This window comes from Oncorhynchus keta, unplaced genomic scaffold, assembly GCF_023373465.1.
Source record: "Oncorhynchus keta strain PuntledgeMale-10-30-2019 unplaced genomic scaffold, Oket_V2 Un_scaffold_3114_pilon_pilon, whole genome shotgun sequence".
Lineage (NCBI taxonomy): Eukaryota > Metazoa > Chordata > Actinopteri > Salmoniformes > Salmonidae > Oncorhynchus > Oncorhynchus keta.
This window is the reverse complement of record NW_026290913.1, coordinates 336,676-352,451: the sequence shown is the minus strand read 5'-3', so window position 1 is coordinate 352,451 and position 15,776 is coordinate 336,676. Positions and strand designations below refer to the sequence as shown.

General features: G+C 41.5%; 1 protein-coding gene across 3 annotated transcripts in view; it reads left to right on the top strand.

The window, feature by feature from the left end:
- Positions 1-2,411, top strand: part of LOC118374656 (protein unc-13 homolog C-like) — a 260,042-nt gene extending 257,631 nt beyond the window's left edge. For all 3 annotated transcript variants that reach the window (XM_052515796.1, XM_052515795.1, XM_052515794.1), the window contains one exon: positions 725-2,411. In XM_052515796.1, coding sequence (XP_052371756.1) covers positions 725-1,013 — 289 coding nt within the window. In that variant the 3' untranslated portion in view covers positions 1,014-2,411. The remainder of the gene's footprint in view (positions 1-724) is intronic.
- The last annotated feature ends 13,365 nt before the right edge of the window (positions 2,412-15,776 follow it).

Sequence of the window (15,776 nt, the reverse complement as noted above, 5' to 3'; positions counted from 1 at the left end):
TGTGTGTGTTTGTGTGGTTTCTGTGTGTTTGTGTGTGGTTTCTGTGCGTCTGTGTTTGTGTGGTTTCTGTGTGTTTGTGTGTGGTTTCTGTGCGTGTGTGTGTTTGTGTGTGGTTTCTGTGCGTGTGTGGTTTATCTGTGTGTGTGTTTGTGTGTGTGTGTGTGTTTGTGTGTGGTTTCTGTGCGTGTGTGTGTGTGTGTGTGTGTGTGTGTGTGTGTGTGTGTGTGTGTGTGTGTGTGTGTGTGTGTGTGTGTGTGTGTGTGTGTGTGTTTGTGTGTGTGTGTGTGTGTGTGTGTGTGTGTGGTTTGTGTGTGGTTTCTGTGCGTGTGTGTGTTTTGTGTCGTTTCTGTGCGTGTTTGTTTGTGGTTTCTGTGTGTGTGTGTTTGTGTGTGGTTTCTGTGCGTGTGTGTGTTTGTGTGTGGTTTCTGTGTGTGTGTGTGTTTGTGTGTGGTTTCTGTGCGTGTGTGTGTTTGTGTGTGGTTTCTGTGCTTGTGTTCGTTTTATCCAACTAACTTTTAGCTCTCTGATGTCTGGTCTCTGACTGATTGAGTTCCGTTGTCTAATCGGTGAATCAATCAGTCAGAGACCAGACATGTCCTCACTTCTCTGACTGCGTGTTGTTGTTGTTAATGAAGATGTTCTATCTATCCTGTTCAATAAACTACAAATATAGTAGAGGAATGGGACTGATATTGATCATGTTGTTGTCTCTCTTCCTCCCCAGTGTTCTGAGCAATGAGTACAGTCCAGAGTGCTACGAGCTGCACGTCTCAGTGAAGGACTACTGCTTCGCCAGAGAGGACCGTATCATCGGCATGGCGGTGCTCCAGCTCAGAGACCTGGCCGACCAGGGGAGCTGCTATGCCTGCTACCCCCTGGTGAAGAGCATCTCCATGGACGACACCGGACTCACCATCATGAGGATACTCTCTCAAAGGACCAACGACGAAGTGGCCAAAGAGTTTTGTCGTCTGAAGACCGACGTACGCTCTTCAGAGGAGGTGGCCTCCTAGTATGGAGATGTGAGGGAGGAAGGGATAGAATGAATGGATGATTGGTATGATTGCATGGAAGGGAAGAGAGGAGGGGAAGAGTGGGAGGGAGGCACGGGGAAGGAAGGAAGGAAGGCAGTTGAGGAGTTGTGTTGTCTGTTTTTGTGCATGTGCGTAAAACATCTGTTGGAATGTTCATTTTAAACTACAGTATGTACCAGTGTTTACTTACCGTATGCTCAATATTAAGTACTATATTCTACAAGTTATGTTAACGAGACATGAAATACCTTTTTGTGAAACATTTAGATTTGTTCCAATAAAGTGCCAAACCAGAGGAAACATAGTACAACAACAAAACAAACAACAAAAGATAATAGTGATGAATTATGGTGATACTTAATGTTTGATGAAAAATTTGCTTGATTATTTGGTTCAGTGTAAAATCATTCTCTCAAAAAAACGGTGGCGTTTTAATCATTAAAAATAGTCCATTTGCACCCTCGTTTTGTTACTCGTCCCCTCACACAGCACTTGTTGTGCATGTCCCGTTTACAACCATGTCTCTTCCACCATCTCACAGTGACCACAGGGTCGGGGTCCATGTACCCTGGCCCTAAAACTCTTTGTATTTAAGCCGAAACCTGAAAAGAGACCATTTTTTTAACGGCGATGACTGCTATGTAAACCTTCATAGGTGTTTGTAATTTTATAACCATGACAACAACGAAAAGCCTCCAGTGCTGTCAGTCTACACAGAAAGGGTGGATCCTATTTTCTCTTTTTCTTTTTGCCTGTAATCTTTCCGTTCGGCCATCGGCTTCCAGCCTTTCTGTACGACCACTGTGAACACGAGCTTTGGAAGGCAAGCCTAGATAACATTGCTGACGGTTTGATATTGTTGTTTCATATTTATTAAGATAACTTTGTTCCTGAGAAACTGCCAAAGTTATATAAAAATGTTTGTACAAAAGCAAACCATTACATGTATGGAAAATATATATGTACATGTGAACTATTTAGTTTTACAATGCTAAACATCTGGTTGTTGATGGGCGGTTCTAGAACTATTTAGTTTTACAATGCTAAACATCTGGTTGTTGATGGGCGGTTCTAGAACTATTTAGTTTTACAATGCTAAACATCTGGTTGTTGATGGGCGGTTCTAGAACTATTTAGTTTTACAATGCTAAACATCTGGTTGTTGATGGGCGGTTCTATAACTATTTTTTTGAGTTTTTGTGAAGCTTTGAGAGTCACAAAATGTTACTTTACACATGAGTTGAATTCAGCTTCTGCCATTTGGTTTATTTTTCTTCATAAAGGAAAGAGTCTAACTTTGGGTAAATATGCAACATTCCTATGTATTGCACTGATGGCGAATTGTATGTCATGTAAATATATTTAGTGAGAAATTGTACAAAACAACCGTCTCCTTTATTTCCAACACATTGTTTAAAGTGTTTTTTTGTTGTTTAGCAATCTGATTCATTCAGTGATGCTGTAGCCTCTATATACAGTATCTATTGCCAGAAGAAATTTCCCGTCTCAAATGGAATGACAGAGTAATGTACCGTATGGCCCACAGAGATCCTATAAATCACTAGAGTTCTACTTCATTCTATTGTATGAACCTTCCCACATAAAGATGCAATCTGTAACTTCATTGTCCCCTGTGGCCCTGGGCTCAAATGAAACCCACCCAGTAATCAACTCTAACCTTTCCTACCACTCTCCTGGGGGTCCACCAGACATTGCTCATTTTCGCGCTAGCCCTGACGTTCCAAGGCTGAGAATACTTTAACACTAATCAGTAGAGGACATTTTCAATGCCCTTTTTGAAGCTGAGTCAGGGTGAAATTATTCACAGGTCCTGTTCAGGCTGGGTGTGTCAAAAAAAGGTTGTCATTTAATTGATTCTACCCAGCGGATCAAGGTGCGTATCCTTGGCCTATGGGCCCTGGTCAAAAGTTGTGCACTATATTGTAAATATGGTGCCATTTGAGAAGCTAACCAATAGAGAACACCCACCATGGGCTATCCTTCTGCATGGGCTATCCTTCTGCATGGGCTATCCTTCTGCATGGGCTATCCTTCTGCATGGGCTATCCTTCTGTGTAGTCCAGAGGCAGCTAGCTAGCTAATCTTAGCTGTTTGCTCATTCTCCAGAACAATTGTGTTATTGTGGACAGCTGAAAGGCTTCAATAGACAGACCAGTCTTTAATTAGTCTATTCAAAGGGCATTTCAGGAATTTGGAACTGTAAGGTTCTATCTGCAAAAAGATGATTATGAGATAACTGGATTTGAAGTTTCAAACCCTCATTGGTTTGAATGGTGTCAGACGTGTCTATATTGTATTATTTTGAATTTAACAACAGTAATTGGGGTAATTTGATACTACTATATAGGTAGGGAACATTGAACAGAACAACGCTATGTCAATAACTACAATTAGTCAAAAATGTCAGATAGACCCTTATAACCTCAAGGTCTCAAATGATCAATGTCATCTTATTGTCTACATCCCAAACAGCACCCTATATTGTGCACTTATTTTGACCATAGCCAATAGAGCTATATATTCCCTATAGGCAATAGGGTGTCGTTTGGGATTTAGACTTGTTTTTGTTTTACAGTGAAGGGGGCCTGGCTGGCTGCTGGGAGGAGAGCTATTTATAATTCTGCTGTTGGATCCATGGTGTCATCAGAGATCAATTCATTAATATATATATGAGAGAGGGAGAGGGAGATATATATATATATATATATATATATATATATATATATATATATATATATATATATATATATATATATATATATATATATATATATATATATATATATATCCCTATCTCCTCTCCCTCTCCCTCTCTCAGCACACAAGCTGGGATGTCTGAGCTAGTCTCATAGAGGCTCAGCCTGAAGCATTTGAAGCTAGCTAATGCTTCCTGTTGGGCAATGTGTGTCTCAAATTGCACCCTATTCCCTACATAGTGCCATGAGCCCTGGTCAAGGTAGTGCACTAAATAGTGTGTAATTTGGGACACGAGCCTAGTCTCTATCGGCGCAGACGCACGTCACAAACAGTATGGGTGCCTTGTGTAGATATTCTCACCCCAACGGTGTAACTCTGTAATGTAGAATAATGTCAACAGAAACAGACAGAAGAGGAATGTTAACCATATCAGTCCCAAAACACCAGCAAATATCTTTCATTTATTTGCATGTCAAGCCCTTATATTTAGCCTCACAATTAAGTGTTTTAACATTTTATTTTCAGGACAACCAGGGCTACAAACGTACAACACAAAACAATTTGACAATAACAGTTGCATTCATGAGTTTTTTGACAAAAAGCCGTTTAAAAAAGGTCATCCACAGCAGAAAACTGATAAAAATGTATTTATATGAAATGATTTGCTCAGTGGGAAATTAATATCCAACTAGTCAGTGACAACTGTGTGGAGTTTGTGACAGCAACTATGTGAGCTTATTAAAGTGGTATAATCAAATCAAATCGAGTCCCTAACCAACAATCCAGTTAAAAAAGACTTGGTGCTCCGGTACCGCTTGCTGTGCGGGAGCAGGGTGGCTGGGGTCTTTGACAATTTGTAGGGCGTTCCTCTGACACCGCCTGTTATTGAGGTCCTGGATGGCAGGAAGCTTGGCCCCAGTGATGTCCTGGGCCATTTGCACTACCCTCTGTAGTGCCTTGCGGTCGGAGGCCGAGCAGTTGCCATACCAGGCAGTGATGCACTTGATTGTGCAGCTGTAGAACCTTTTGAGGATCTGAGGACCCATGCCAAATCTCCTGAGGGTGAATCGGTTTTGTCGTGCCCTCTTCATGACTGTTTTGGTGTGCTTGGACCATGTTATTTTGTTGATGATGTGGACACCAAGGAACTTGAAACTCTCAACCTGCTCTTCTGCAGCCCCGTCGATGAGAATGGGGGCGTGCTCTGTCCTCTTTTTCCTGTAGTCCACAATCATCCTTGTAGTCCACAATCATCTATAGACACTATGTTCTTGAATTTCCTATGAAGTTCTATGTAAAAGAACCCCTTACGTTCTAACTACTCTTGTGTAGCTTGTGAGCATCATAAAGCAAAATGTGCGTGATTGTGAACTTTTCATAGATAGCTTTTAATCGGTTGTAGCGCAAACCATTCACACTCTACAGACATTTTTGTAATCCTAGGGGCACCTTCATTATCCGCCCTTGTCTCACAAACACCACTGTAGCTCATCCGCAGTTAGTCACACAGACTTGGTACCAACGGATGCAGAAGAAATAGACTAATCCAATGGTACAACCCAGAAGTCTGGAGCTCAAACACAATGTTTAAAAGGGGTTAGAAGTCCAAATTGCGCCGGCGTTGCGGTGGGACTCATTGGGTTAATGCTATACTGGGTTGTATGTAGCTGACAAGCGATGATCCAAAGACTAAGGCCTGGATTCAATCACTTCTGCCTTAACCTGCAATAACCCAAAACTGCACTGCAGTTTAAAAAAAATATTAAGGGGATGTAGGAAGTGTAACTGCATTGGAGCTGCCAAATCAGCAAATGGCTCACGGCGTTATACCTATTTCGCCTTTATGCCTAATTCGGACACAGAATAATTGATGGTGTAACAGTGTAGTGTCTTGATGGTGAAGGTGGTAGCATAATTGATGGTGTAACAGTGTAGTGTCCTGATGGGGAAGGTGGTAGTATAATTTATGGTGTAACAGTGTAGTGTCTTGATGGTGAAGGTGGTAGTATAATTGATGGTGTAACAGTGTAGTGTCTTGATGGTGAAGGTGGTAGTATAATTGATGGTGTAACAGTGTAGTGTCTTGATGGTGAAGGTGGTAGTATAATTGATGGTGTAACAGTGTAGTGTCTTGATGGGGAAGGTGGTAGTATAATTGATGGTGTAACAGTGTAGTGTCTTGATGGTGAAGGTGGTAGTATAATTTATGGTGTAACAGTGTAGTGTCTTGATGGTGAAGGTGGTAGTATAACTGATGGTGTAACAGTGTAGTGTCTTGATGGGGAAGGTGGTAGTATAATTGATGGTGTAACAGTGTAGTGTCTTGATGGGGAAGGTGGTAGTATAATTGATGGTGTAACAGTGTAGTGTCTTGATGGTGAAGGTGGTAGTATAATTGATGGTGTAACAGTGTAGTGTCTAGATGGTGAAGGTGGTAGTATAATTGATGGTGTAACAGTGTAGTGTCCTGATGGGGAAGGTGGTAGTATAATTGATGGTGTAACAGTGTAGTGTCTTGATGGTGAAGGTGGTAGTATAACTGATGGTGTAACAGTGTAGTGTCTAGATGGTGAAGGGGGTAGTATAATTGATGGTGTAACAGTGTAGTGTCTTGATGGTGAAGGTGGTAGTATAACTGATGGTGTAACAGTGTAGTGTCTTGATGGTGAAGGTGGTAGTATAACTGAGGGTGTAACAGTGTAGTGTCTTGATGGTGAAGGTGCTAGTATAATTGATGGTGTAACAGTGTAGTGTCCTGATGGGGAAGGTGGTAGTATAATTGATGGTGTAACAGTGTAGTGTCTTGATGGTGAAGGTGGTAGTATAATTTATGGGGTGATGTAGTGTGAATATAGAGTTATATTATTTATTCATGCTCTTACTGCAGGTGCTCATAAAAATAATGTTTTAGAGGTTAAACCAAGGACGTGTCTGATATTCATTTTGTCCTCTACTATCACATTGAAATAACAGCACTGTCTGGTTTGCATTCCAACTGTCACTGTATTCCCTATAGGGCTCGGTCAAAAGAAGTGCACTATATATGGAAGTGTGTCATATGGGATGCAACCTCCGTCTCCTCTATGACTGGGATTGATTAGCAAAAATCGAATGAAAACAACCATTAGCTCAACCATGTGTAGCTACCATCTCTACCATCCAGTATTAATAAAATATGGTTTAGAATCTATTGATGAGATTTAGTTAATCTATTCAATGATTCTCAAACTCTAGATATCAAATTCGACCTTATTCTCCATACGTACATATAAAGTTGCCACATCGTGTCATTTGAGATACAGTCTCTGTATGAGTCCCAGATGGCACCCTCTTCTTTATACACTACAGTACGTGTACAAAACATTAGGATCCCCTGCTCTTTCCATGACAGACTGATCAGGTGAAAGCTATGATCCCTTGTTGATTGATGTCACTTGTTAAATCCACTTCAATCAGTGTAGATGAAGGGGAGGAGACAGGTTAAAGAAGGATTTTAAAGTCTTGAGATAATTGAGACATGGATTGTGTGTGTGGCATTCAGAGGGTTAATGGGCGAGACAAAATATTTAAGTGCCTTAGAACGGGGTATTGTAGTAGGTGCTGGACGCACCAGTTTGTGTCAAGAACTGTAACGCTGATGGGTTTTTCATGCTCAAAAGTTTCCCGTGTGTATCAGGATGGTCCACCACCCAAAGGACATCCAGCCAACTTGACACAACTGTGGGAAGCATTGGAGTCAACATGGGCCAGCACCCATGTGGAACACTTTCGACACCTTGTAGAGTCCATGTCCAATGAACTGAGGCTGTTCTGAGGGCAAAAGGGGGTTCAACTCAATATTAGGATGGTGTTCCTACTGTTTGGCATACTCGGTGTGTAGGGCCCTACTTTTGACCAGAGTAGTGTACTGTAAAGGGAATAGGGTGTAATTTGAGATGCAATCTTAGTCAATATGGGTTTGACTGCATGCAGCCCTCAAACAGAATCCAAGGAGTGTTGCCATGGAAACCGAGTTCCGAGCACCGCACCACCGGGAGATTATACGCCTTGCAGATTCTTAAGGGAGCATCCTCATTATATGCATTAAATATATACAGTATGCTTCACAGGAGGCTGGTGAGGGGAGGACAATTCAGAATGACTGTAATGGAGTGAATGGATTGATATCAAACTATGTGTTTGATATCACCAGCCACCTGTGGTATGCATTCTATATAATTCCATATCCAGATACAGTAAGTATGATTATTAAACCTAGCTGTTTAGTTCTAATAGACCGACATCCGTAGTCAGGGAAAGCCAGGGGCTAGAAAATCAACCTGGCATTTCTAACACCGGCCCATTATTGTCCTTGAGGCCGTCATTATTAGCCAAATAATGATCGTTCTGCACAGAAACCCTCCCCTCTGAACTTCTGCATTGGGTTTTGAGAAGGAGGTGAGGAGAGAGGTGAGAGGACATGAGCAGTATGCTATTGAGATTCTCCCAAGGAGAGAGAGGAAGGGGAGGAGGAGAGGATGGGTGTAAATAATATATATGACTACATAAAATCATTCAGAGGCATGCACACACACACATTACTGTGCGAATTTCCTATAGCTGGTGTCTACACATGGTAGAGCTATAATGAGCATGACATTCGGTTTTCCCTCTGGCTTTTAAAATCATACTTTTGCAAATGTATTAATCAACTTTTTATGAATCATGGTGTCCAACCCAAATGGTATCCTATTCCCTATATAGTGCACTACTTTTGACCTATGTCAAAAGTAATGCACTAAATAGGGAATAATGTGCCATTTGGGAATCAGATGCACTGCAGAGTTTCACTAATTAACATGTTAACAAGGATCTGACTGCACAACATAACCCCTGACCCTGCTAAGACCGGAGAGGAGAGGTAGAGGTAGAGGTAGAGGAGAGGAGAGGAGAGGAGAGGAGAGGAGAGGAGAGGAGAGAGGACTAACCTGACTCATCAGTAGCACTTATAAGAAGCAAAAAACTCACAAACCTTCACCTTGTGAACCCTCTCATTAACATATTGACATCATAGCTACAGTGGCGTGATGCCTGGGATGCTCCGGATGCTTCTCATTTACATGGGCTGTGCCCTAAATGGCACCCTATTCAAAACATATTTCACTACTTTTGACTAGAGCCAATTGAAGCACAGACATATTGTTTATTACAGTATACAGTTTACACAACTCACGCCTTCTCACAGGACCCTTCCTAGTGGGCCAAAACTGGTAGCAATGATGGCGTTATAACGTACTTTATAACATTATGATATATTTAGTTGTTGGGGTTTCTACTAAGCTACTTGTTTTAAAGTCATACCAAGGATAACAAGGATAATTTTGCTTTTTGATTTAGAATTTTAAAACCCCTTGAAGTAAAAAATAAAAAATACACACTACCATTCAAAAGTTTGGGGTCACTTAGAAATGTCCTTATTTTTTAGAGAAAATCATTTTTTTTGTCCATTAAAATAACATCAAATTGATCAGAAACACAGTGTAGACATTGTGCAGTTTTTTTTACGAAATATCTACATAGGCGTACAGAGGCCCATTATCAGCAACCATCACTCCTGTGTTCCAATGGCACGTTGTGTTAGCTAATCCAAGTTTATCATTTTAAAAGGCTAATTGATCATTTGCAATTATGTTAGCACATGTGAAAACTGTTGTTCTGATTAAAGAAGCAATAAAACTGGCCTTCTTTTGACTAGTTGAGTATCTGGAGCATCAGCATTTGTGGGTTGTAAACAGGTGACTCCGGGATGCTGCTCCTCTATCCACTGTCTGTGTTCTTTTGCCCAGCTGAATCTTTTATTTTTATTGGCCAAACTGATATGTGGCTTTTTCTTTGCAACTCTGCCTAGAAGGCCAGCATCCCGGAGTCGCCTCTTCACTGTTGGCGTTGAGACTGGTGTTTTGCGGATACTATTTAATGAAGCTGCCCGTTGAGGACTTGTGAGGTGTCTGCTTCTCAAGCTAGACACTCTAATGTACTTGTCCTCTTGCTCAGTTGTGCACCAGGGCCTCCCACTCTGCTTTCTATTCTGGTCAGGGCCAGTTTGCACTGTTCTATGAAGGGAGTAGTACACAGCTGTCATGACTGTCCTGACCAGGTCAGGTTACAGGAGACCACAACCCTACATATTATCTCTCAACCCCAACAGAGGAGGAGAGATCTAGGGGTCTGAAGATGTGGGGGGTTATATGACCCCTCACGCCCCTGGTAAATCTCAGGCCACAGACAAATTCCTTTGTCCTGTTACTATGGAGAACCAGCCTCAGAACATGAAACATGAAATAAAGGGACTTTGGAACAATGGTTTCCATCAGCCACAATGGTGGTCATGACGATAGATGGAATATGAAAATGTACTGTATGTCATTTTTGTTTTGTTAATAAAGGTTAGTCGATGACGTTGTTATGAAAACATTGTAACGTTAAGAGTTTTCCTCGTATATGTTTGATGTTTATACATTTTACTTTGCATTGAAAATATACGTTTTGGGGAAGATGAAATGTTAAGTTAGTTGTCTAAAATTGGATTTGAATACAATCTAGACCTTGCCTCATTAACTTGGTACGACCAGAGAATTGCCCTAAAGGTGGTTACGCCCACTTCTGACCCAAGGGTATAAAACCTGTGAGTAAAGAATTTCACAGAGAAGACTACGTGACCCAAGCTGCAGCCAAGGTCTAAAAAGTAAACGAACCCAGAACGCAATGCAAGTTTGAAGATAAAGAAATCCTTTTCTACCCAAGCTACGGATGAGTAGCTGTATCTAAGCGGGTGAATTCAAGTTGAACCACCTAGCCTCCATCTCCCATCGAATCGTGGAATCTAAAGGGTTTCATTCCTATGCTGTGAGCTCTGAGCTACAGAGCTGTATGTCCTCAGAAGACCCCTTCCAGAGCAAAGGGTGAGGGAACAGATTCCTAAGCCAAAAGGGCACTGACATCGGGAGGATGATCAGAGAGGTGCCTGAGTAGAGCGTCATCGAGCAGCCTGAACGGTCCATGCAGAGAATCCTCAGAGATCATCCCCACGTAATTACATCATTATATTCTGACCCATAAGAGCGGCAGTTTGGGGCAAGGCTAGGGTTAGAATAGCATAGCTGACAAATTCACCCAAATGTATATTTCTCTCGTGTACTTTCTTTTTTCTCTCTCTCTCTTTGAAATCCCCATTTTGGGTAACACGCGCCATAGTGTGTTGGCCCTTATACTAAGTTCTAATCAATAGTCTATGTGTATCTTTTATCATCATTTTAGCTTTTTAGTAAATAAATATTCAACTAAGATTGGTGTGGTACGAACTCATTGGTGAGACCCGGGTCCGTGCAGATTCACGGGCTTTACGATGTTCAGAACGAGATTGGTAGAGGTAACTGGTTAATTAGCGGCTGTTGTAAAATCGATATTCTGATATTCTTTGAGTTAATTTGGGAAATAGAAACTCAATAAAAAACTAGTTTTCCCATGGTGCCCCAGGTTAATGAGTTAATAATTGCTTGATTCAGTTAGAAACTTGTAATCATTCGATGAGCAACAGTTGTCACATTAACTAATACAACGTCACGACACAGTGTTGTACAAGATCTTAAATTTCTTGGCAATTTCTCACATGGAATAGCCTTAATTTCTCTGAACAAGAATAAACTGACGAGTTTCAGAAGAAAGTAATTTGTTTCTGGCCATTTTGAGCCTGTAATCGAACCCACAAATGCTGATACTCCACATACTCGTCTAAAGAAGGACAGTTTTATTGCTTCTTAATCAGAACAACAGTTTCCAGCTACAATAGTAATTTACATCATTAACAATGTCTACACTGTATTTCTGATCAATTTTATGTTATTTTAATGGACAAAAAATGTGGTTTTCTTTCAAAAACAAGGACATTTCTAAGTGACCCCAAACTTTTGAACGGCAGTGTATATAAAACAATTATTTGATTAAGGAATGTATTTACCCTTACTGCTATTAGCCCACACAAAAGCATTGAGTAACAGATTCACTACATGGAACAAAACATAGTCCCCCCCAAAAAAGGACGTTTGTTCTGAAGTGTCTGTCCTATTTCTGAGAGATATAAGAAAGATCAGGAAACATTTGTTATTTTTTAACATCTATTTAAGCCCTTATTTTTTCGGCACTTAACACTTAACAGTGCCAAATTAATTCCATTAATTTTTTCAACTGGTACCGGGGGACCTTCAGACAAGTCTTGTGAGGCCTGTGCTCGTCCCAGAACAAAACAACCGACATCCGTGAGAGTCTCATACAAGTCTCATACTAGTTTGTTTGCCGTTCGGACGATGCAGAACATTTTGTGAGAAGACCGATTTTCGGAATGTCTCATGATCTGACAAACATCACTCTAGCTCTGTCACCTTTCACCGCAGATCCTGAAGTGCAAACCAGATATCTATAGTTTAAACTGATAGATTTGTATGTGGATTTTTGTATTATACTAATAAGATGTCTGCCGGGCTCATGGACATCGGCTATAGGGGGTTAATGTCTGTGCAGTGTGTTGAAATGTTGAGGTACAGTTAGATATACTGGCAAAGGGCATCAATTATCAGAAATTGATGTGTATGAATACCTCACACACTGTCACACACACACACAAGCCCAGAGACGCTAAACATGTTTATGTTAATTAACGGTCATTACCGTGAGACCAGCAGTCATTTACATAACAATTACATGGCAACATTTGGTGACTGCCACAGCCCTACACATATACACACACACACACACACACACACACACACACACACACACACACACACACACACACACACACACACACACACACACACACACACACACACACACACACACACACACACACACACACACACACACACACACACACACACACACACACACACACGTTCTCTCTTTCACACACACAAATAAACACCCACAGATAGGCAGACAGACAGTAGATTTACAGCTGCCACTTTACTTGTAGATAAATCACGTAAAGTGCCTGGAGGAATGTTCCGGGGGCAAATGACTGAGCAGAGGACAGGAGACATTATCATCAAGATGAGAATCAACAAGAAGAAGATGAATCACAGCAGTCCTTATGCTAGAGAGAGGGAGAGAGAGAGGGAGAGAGATGGAGGAGGGAGAGCGGAGGGAGAGAGAGAGCAAGAAAGAGAGAGAGAGAGATTGAGGGAGGAGGGGGGGAACACACAATCTGTGGGATAATTGGACATGCCCAGCTGTTGTCTAGGACACACACACACACACAATGTACACTCACTCATGCACACATCAAATCAAATCAAATATATTTATATAGCCCTTCGTACATCAGCTGATATTTCAAAGTGCTGTACAGAAACCAAGCCTAAAACCCCAAACAGCAAGCAATGCAGGTGTAGAAGCACGGTGGCTAGGAAAAACTCCCAAGAAAGGCCAAAACCTAGGAAGAAACCTAGAGAGGAACCAGGCTATGTGGGGTGGCCAGTCCTCTTCTGGCTGTACACATGCAAGTACACACACACACACAGATGCTGCATATGCAAGCATGCATGCACACACAATAAACCCCATAGCTTTAGAGTCAAGAGGCCTGGACCCCATGCCTTTAGCATCCTGAGGTATTCTCTCTTCAACCCAGTCTCTATTCCTCCCCTCCTCTCATCCCTTTTTCCCCTCTCCTCCATCTTTCATCTCCCTTCTCCTCTCCCCAGCCTCTCCTTCCCCCTGTAATAATTACTGTTCCTCGAGACCATCTGCAGGGGAAGAAAGGCTACTCTCTACCACAGATAGTGTGTGTGTGTGTGTGTGTGGGTGTGTTCCTGCCTCTGTAATTACAGTAGGCTGAGTCTCAGTGGGCAGGGAAACCTGCTACCTCCATTAAACACAGCTTCTATCCTGTTCCACTGCTTCACTGGGGGTAGATGTGTGTGTGTGTGTGTGTGTGTGTGTGTGTGTGTGTGTGTGTGTGTGTGTGTGTGTGTGTGTGTGTGTGTGTGTGTGTGTGTGTGTGTGTGTGTGTGTGTGTGTGTGTGTGTGTGTGTGTGTGTGTGTGTGTGTGTGGACCCAATAACAGTGTTTTCTAGCTCTGTCTATGATTGATGAGATGTTGGGGTAAACTATGGCTCTGTATAACGAACCATTGTGTTGCCTTGGGATACAAAAATCACTGTTACTACTTCCAATGGTTGACAGTTTCATAAGAAACACACACACACACACAGGACAGCAACAAAACAAACACACATTTACACACACGTAAGCTTCAGCTTGGGAATACTTTAGTAACGAAGTATTGGATTTAATTTATTACATTTTTTCAAATATGCATTTTTTTTTCAAATCAATTCAATTAAGCACGTCAAATTACTAACAAATATCATCCAAGCAAATTCCTCATGAAAATAAAGTAGCTGAGTGTTGAATCCCAAATGGCACTCTATTCCCTACATAGTGCAATATACAGGGAAAATAGTGTGATTTGGGACGTAACCACACAATGTGCTGATTATTTCAAGTATTTGAAGTATTTCAGCTATTTGAAGTATTTCAGGTGTTTTTAAGAGCTGGGTATACAGTATAAAGGACTACTACAGAAGGTATACAGAGTTTGTTCTCTATGATTACACCTTACAGCAGTAGCCTGATAAGCACTGTTCTAGGAGGAACACAAAACTCTGCATCAGCATTTTCTACTAGGGACTCAACTTACCTGCCAAATCCCCAGAGAATATCCCAATGGGTTGACTCAAAACTGTTCTTTTCTCTCAGTCTGTGATCTGTAGCTGATGCATTGAGACTTATAACAGTTGTGCTCGAAGTCAGTTGTGTGAAAACACGACAGTTACAAAGGATATGTTGAACACACCAAGCATCAGCAGAGCCCTGCTCACTCCTTCTCTGCGGAGTCCCAAATAGCACCCTATTCCCTATATACAGTAGTGTACTACTTTTGACCAGAGCTCTATGGTCCCTGGTCAAAAGTAGGCCACTATGTAGGGAATAGGGTACCATTTGGGATGGTCTCATTTGGGATGCTCACTCTCTAGCTCTCTCTTTTTTTCTGTCTCTCTCTATCTCTCTCTGGCTCTCTCTCTTTCTGTCTCTCTCACTTTCACTCTCTCTACTCTCGATCTCTCTCTATCTCTCTCTCTTTCTTTCTGTCCCTCTCACTTTCTTTCTGTCTCTCTCACTTTCACTCTCTCTACTCTCGATCTCTCTCTATCTCTCTCTCTTTCTTTCTGTCCCTCTCACTTTCTTTCTGTCTCTCTCACTTTCACTCTCTCTACTCTCTATATCTCTCCATCTTTCAATGGGGTGTTTGTCCCATTTGATTAAATCTTGTTTTGTAAGTGGACCCCACACCTCGCTGCCATAAAGTGCAATTGGTTCAATGACATATTCAATTCGTTTTAGCCAAATTTTAATAGGTATTTCAATTTGAATGAGCTTTTTAATGGCATAGAATGCCCTGCGTGCTTTCTCTCTAAGTTCATTCACTGCCTCATTAAGGTGTCCAGGTGAGCCTATTTTTAAACCTAAGTAATTGTAGTGTGTGCAGCAATCAAAATATATTTTGTACCAATTGAGAACTTTGGTCTAATTCCCTGAGGTCTGGAACCTCCCCTGAAAATCATTATTTTAGTCTTTTTGGGGTCTACTGCCAGGGCCCAGGTTTGGCAGTACTGCTCTAGCAGGTCCAGGCTCTGCTGTAGGCTATGTGCTGTGGGTGACAGCAGGCATAGGTCATCTGCGAAGAGTAGACATTTAACTTCTGAATTGTGGAGACTAATGCCAGGGGCTGAGGATTTTTCTAGAATAGTGGCCAATTCGTTGATGTAAATATTAAAGAGTGCAGGGCTCAGATTGCAACCCTGACGAAGGCCCCGCCCCTGGTTAAAGAATTCTGTTATTTTCTTGACAATTTTAATGCTGCACATATTGCCAGTATACATTGATTTAATTATGTCATATGTTTTACCCCCTACACCACTTTCAATA